This window comes from Otolemur garnettii, unplaced genomic scaffold (genome assembly GCF_000181295.1).
Source record: "Otolemur garnettii isolate 467f Iridium unplaced genomic scaffold, OtoGar3 scaffold00012, whole genome shotgun sequence".
In the NCBI taxonomy this organism is placed as follows: Eukaryota; Metazoa; Chordata; class Mammalia; order Primates; family Galagidae; genus Otolemur; species Otolemur garnettii.
Genome location: NW_003852407.1, coordinates 19,858,116 through 19,861,550, shown reverse-complemented (window position 1 = coordinate 19,861,550; position 3,435 = coordinate 19,858,116). Strand labels below are relative to the sequence as shown.

The 3,435-nt window shown below is 43.3% G+C and overlaps 1 protein-coding gene across 1 annotated transcript in view; it reads left to right on the top strand.

The window, feature by feature from the left end:
- The window catches only part of DSG2 (desmoglein 2), a 50,333-nt gene that overhangs the window by 43,075 nt on the left and 3,823 nt on the right, over nucleotides 1–3,435 (top strand). Inside the window, exon 14 of the mRNA XM_023510259.1 lies at nucleotides 1,009–1,347. Coding sequence (XP_023366027.1) covers nucleotides 1,009–1,347 — 339 coding nt within the window. The remainder of the gene's footprint in view (nucleotides 1–1,008; nucleotides 1,348–3,435) is intronic.

The following is a 3,435-nucleotide window of genomic DNA, read 5'->3' as shown; positions in this document are numbered from 1 at the left end:
ACTCACTTGAGCCCAGGAGTTGGAGGTTACTGTGAGCTGTGATGCCATGGCACTCTACCCAGGGGGACAGCTTGAGGCTCTGTCTCAAAAAAAAATAATAATAATAATAATTTAATTAATGATCTTTAAAAGTTTTTGTGGTACACCTAAGATCCTCTCACAGCAGCCCAGTATGCTTTGGCACCCCAGTTGAAAATCACTACTCTAGAGGAAGGTTTAAATGTCACTGGTGCCAGTAGCATAAATGATGTGAGGCTATATATGAATGTTTGGGCTTCGTTTCCTGTTTGGGTCTTAATCGTCTTTAATACAGGAAGGTAGAAGAAGGGAGATCTTCATAAGACACAAATACATGGGTCAGAAAAAGGTTTTTAGATACACAAAAACTAAGAAACATAAAATCCATGCAGACAGAAATAAATGAAGCCCTCCCAGCACCATTGATAAGCCCAGCAAGCTGACACTTGCACGAGTGAATCAGAAAGAACACTATTGACTGTGTATCTTGGAAATGAAATAATGCATCATAACACAGTCTGTCTCACAACTTTTGTTGTGACCTACATAGAAGTTATTCAGGCAGCCAGGAGAAGTGGCTCACACTTGTAATCCCAGTGGCCAGGGAGGCTGAGGCAGGAGGATCCTTTGAGGGTAGGAGTTCAAGACCAGTGTGGGCTATGTAGCAAGACCCTGCCTCTTCAAAAAATAGCAAAAAAAAAAAAAAAACAACCTAGCCTGGTGCGGTGGCACATATCTATAGTCCCAGCTACCCAAGAAGCTAAGGCAGCAAGATTGTTTGAGCCTAGGCGTGTGAGATTACGGTGAGCTGCACCACTACACTCCAGCTTCAGCAACAGAGCGAAGTTATTCAACCTACTGTATTTTTACTAATTGGCCTCCGTGGAACTGGCTTGTCCCCATCTGTGCCCACTTAGCTCAGGTTCTTCTGCTGACCATACCAACCCTCCATCCTTCTGACTCAGTTCTCAACTGCTTTTGCTCTGGCAGGTGGTGCTGCCGCTTCTGGGAGTGGATCAAGTGGACGGTCTCGCAGTAAGAAACGGAGTTGGAGGTATAATCAAGGAAGCCACTGTGAAAGGAAGCAGCTCTGCGTCCTTCACCAAAGGGCATCACGAGATGTATGAGGCAGGGAGAAAATGGAAAGAGCACAGAAGCCTCCTTTCTGGGGGAGCTACCCAGGTGACAGAGGCCGCTGGAGCTGGCCTGGGTGCTGAAACCATGCGGACCACGAGAGTCTCAGGGGCTTCCAGAGGCATGACCGTGACTGGAGCCCAAGCGGCTGCTGTTGCCGTGAACGAGGAATTCTTAAGAAGTTATTTCACTGATGTAAGGAGTGCTTTGGGCAAATGGGGGGAGCATTTACATATTGATGTGGTATCATTAGGGTAATCATTGCCTTGGATCTAAATAGGACTTTGAGGTTTTTGTTTGTTTCTTTGGGGGGTTTTAAGGGAATGCTTATAGGCAATAAGGAAAGAGAAATGTGACCAATGGCATCAGTCAGAGTAGCTAAATTACCCTGTAGTAACAAAGGACCTCCCAATCTTAGTTCTTACAAAGGCTTATTCCTGGCTTACATTTGTGTTTTTGCCAGTTAGCTCAGCTCTGCCCTGCTCCCTGCTGTCTTCATTCCAAGATGCACAGGAGAGAGTAGATTGTACCTGGGTTGCTGCTATCCTTGTGGCCCAGGGAAAACAACAGGCAAAACCAGGCAGGGCCCTCAAAGCCTTCACCTTTGCACACATCCATTGAGGGAAGCAAGTTATGTGCCCAGGACAGAGGTCAGGGGGTCAGATAGTTCCATCCTCTCCAGAAGCAGGCCTGGCAGGAATAAGAAGACCAGGAGGGAGGGGCAGAGAATACATGACCTAAAAAACACAGTCTACAAAGTCCATTTGAATTTCATCTTCTGTGTAAAAGTACTTGGCTTTGCTATAAGAGGGTTTGAAGAAAAAAAAAAAAAGAGGTGAGGAGAGTTGCAGAAAAGATGATGAGACGCAGCAAGGAAGCCGTGCCTGGAATTAGGAGTTAGAGGTAGGACTGCAAATAAAAGTGTGTTACAGAGAAACACTATGCATTTTAGAACAAGGATTATTACCAGAAATAATCAGGGATATTTCATAATGGAGAATAGGTCAATTTATCAGGAGGCCTGATGCTCCCAAACCTGTCAGTACCTGACAACAGAAACTTGAAGCAAAAGCTGATAGAATGGAAAGAGAAACAGACAAATCTGTAATTGTGTTGGAGAGTGCATCCTCTTCTGTTAGTCCCTGAAAGAACAGGCAGACAAAATCAGTAAGGAGGCAGGAGCCGTAACAGCACCATCACCTGCCTCGCTCTGATTGGATCGATAGGACGCTGCTACAAAGCAGAATCCACATTCATTTCACTGTAGACTGTCCGAGGGCATCAGATAAGTGTAAATAAATGTAAAAGAATTGCAGTCACACAGTAAACTTGGATGACAAAAAATTAAACCAGAGATCAACATCCAAAGCAAAATAGACCCAAATATTTGTAAATCACACATTTCTAAATAACCTATGGATAAAAAAATAACAAATCAATTGGAAAGCATTTTAAGCCAACTGAAAATTAAATTACTCTTTATCAACATTTTGGTGGTACCACTAAAGCTGAAGCAGTGCTTTGAGGGAAATTTATGACAAAATTGATTATATTGGAAGGTGGGTCACAAGTCAGTGACCTAAGCTTGCCCCCAAATGTTACAAAAAGAAGAGCAAATTAAAATCAAAGCAAGCAGAAATAAGGTAATAATGAATTTTAGAGCAGAAATCAATGAAGTATTGATTGATTAATAAGGAAATTACTCAGTATTAACTAAAAAGGAAAAAGAGCAAAGTTTATTTAAAGAGATCAATACAATGGGCTGGGCGCGGTGGCTCATGCCTGTAATGCTGCCACTCTGGGAGGCCAAGGAGGGAGGATCCCTTGAGCTCCGGAGTTTGAGACCAGCTTGAACAAGAGCGAGATTCTGTCTAAACTAAAAATAGAAAAATTAGCTGGGTATGGTGGGCAGGTACCTGGAGTCCCAGCTACTTGGGATACTGAGATAAGAGGATTTCTTGAACCCAGGAGTTTGAGGTTGCTGTGAGCCAGGGTGCCATGGCACTCTACCAGGGTGACAGAATAGGCTCTGTCTCCAAAAAAGAGAGAGAGAGAGAGGGAGCAGTAAAATGGATAAACATCTGAACTAGATAAATTGGAATATAAAGAGTATTGACACAAATTAATGGATACAAGAAATGAAATAAAGGACATCACTACCAATCCTACAGACAGTAAAGATAATGTAAGAAAAAAAGAAAGAAGGAAGGGATGGGAGGGAGAGGAAAGAAAGAAAAGCAGGACCAGTTACCTTTCCTGCGAATAAGTTCCCTGTGTCCCCAC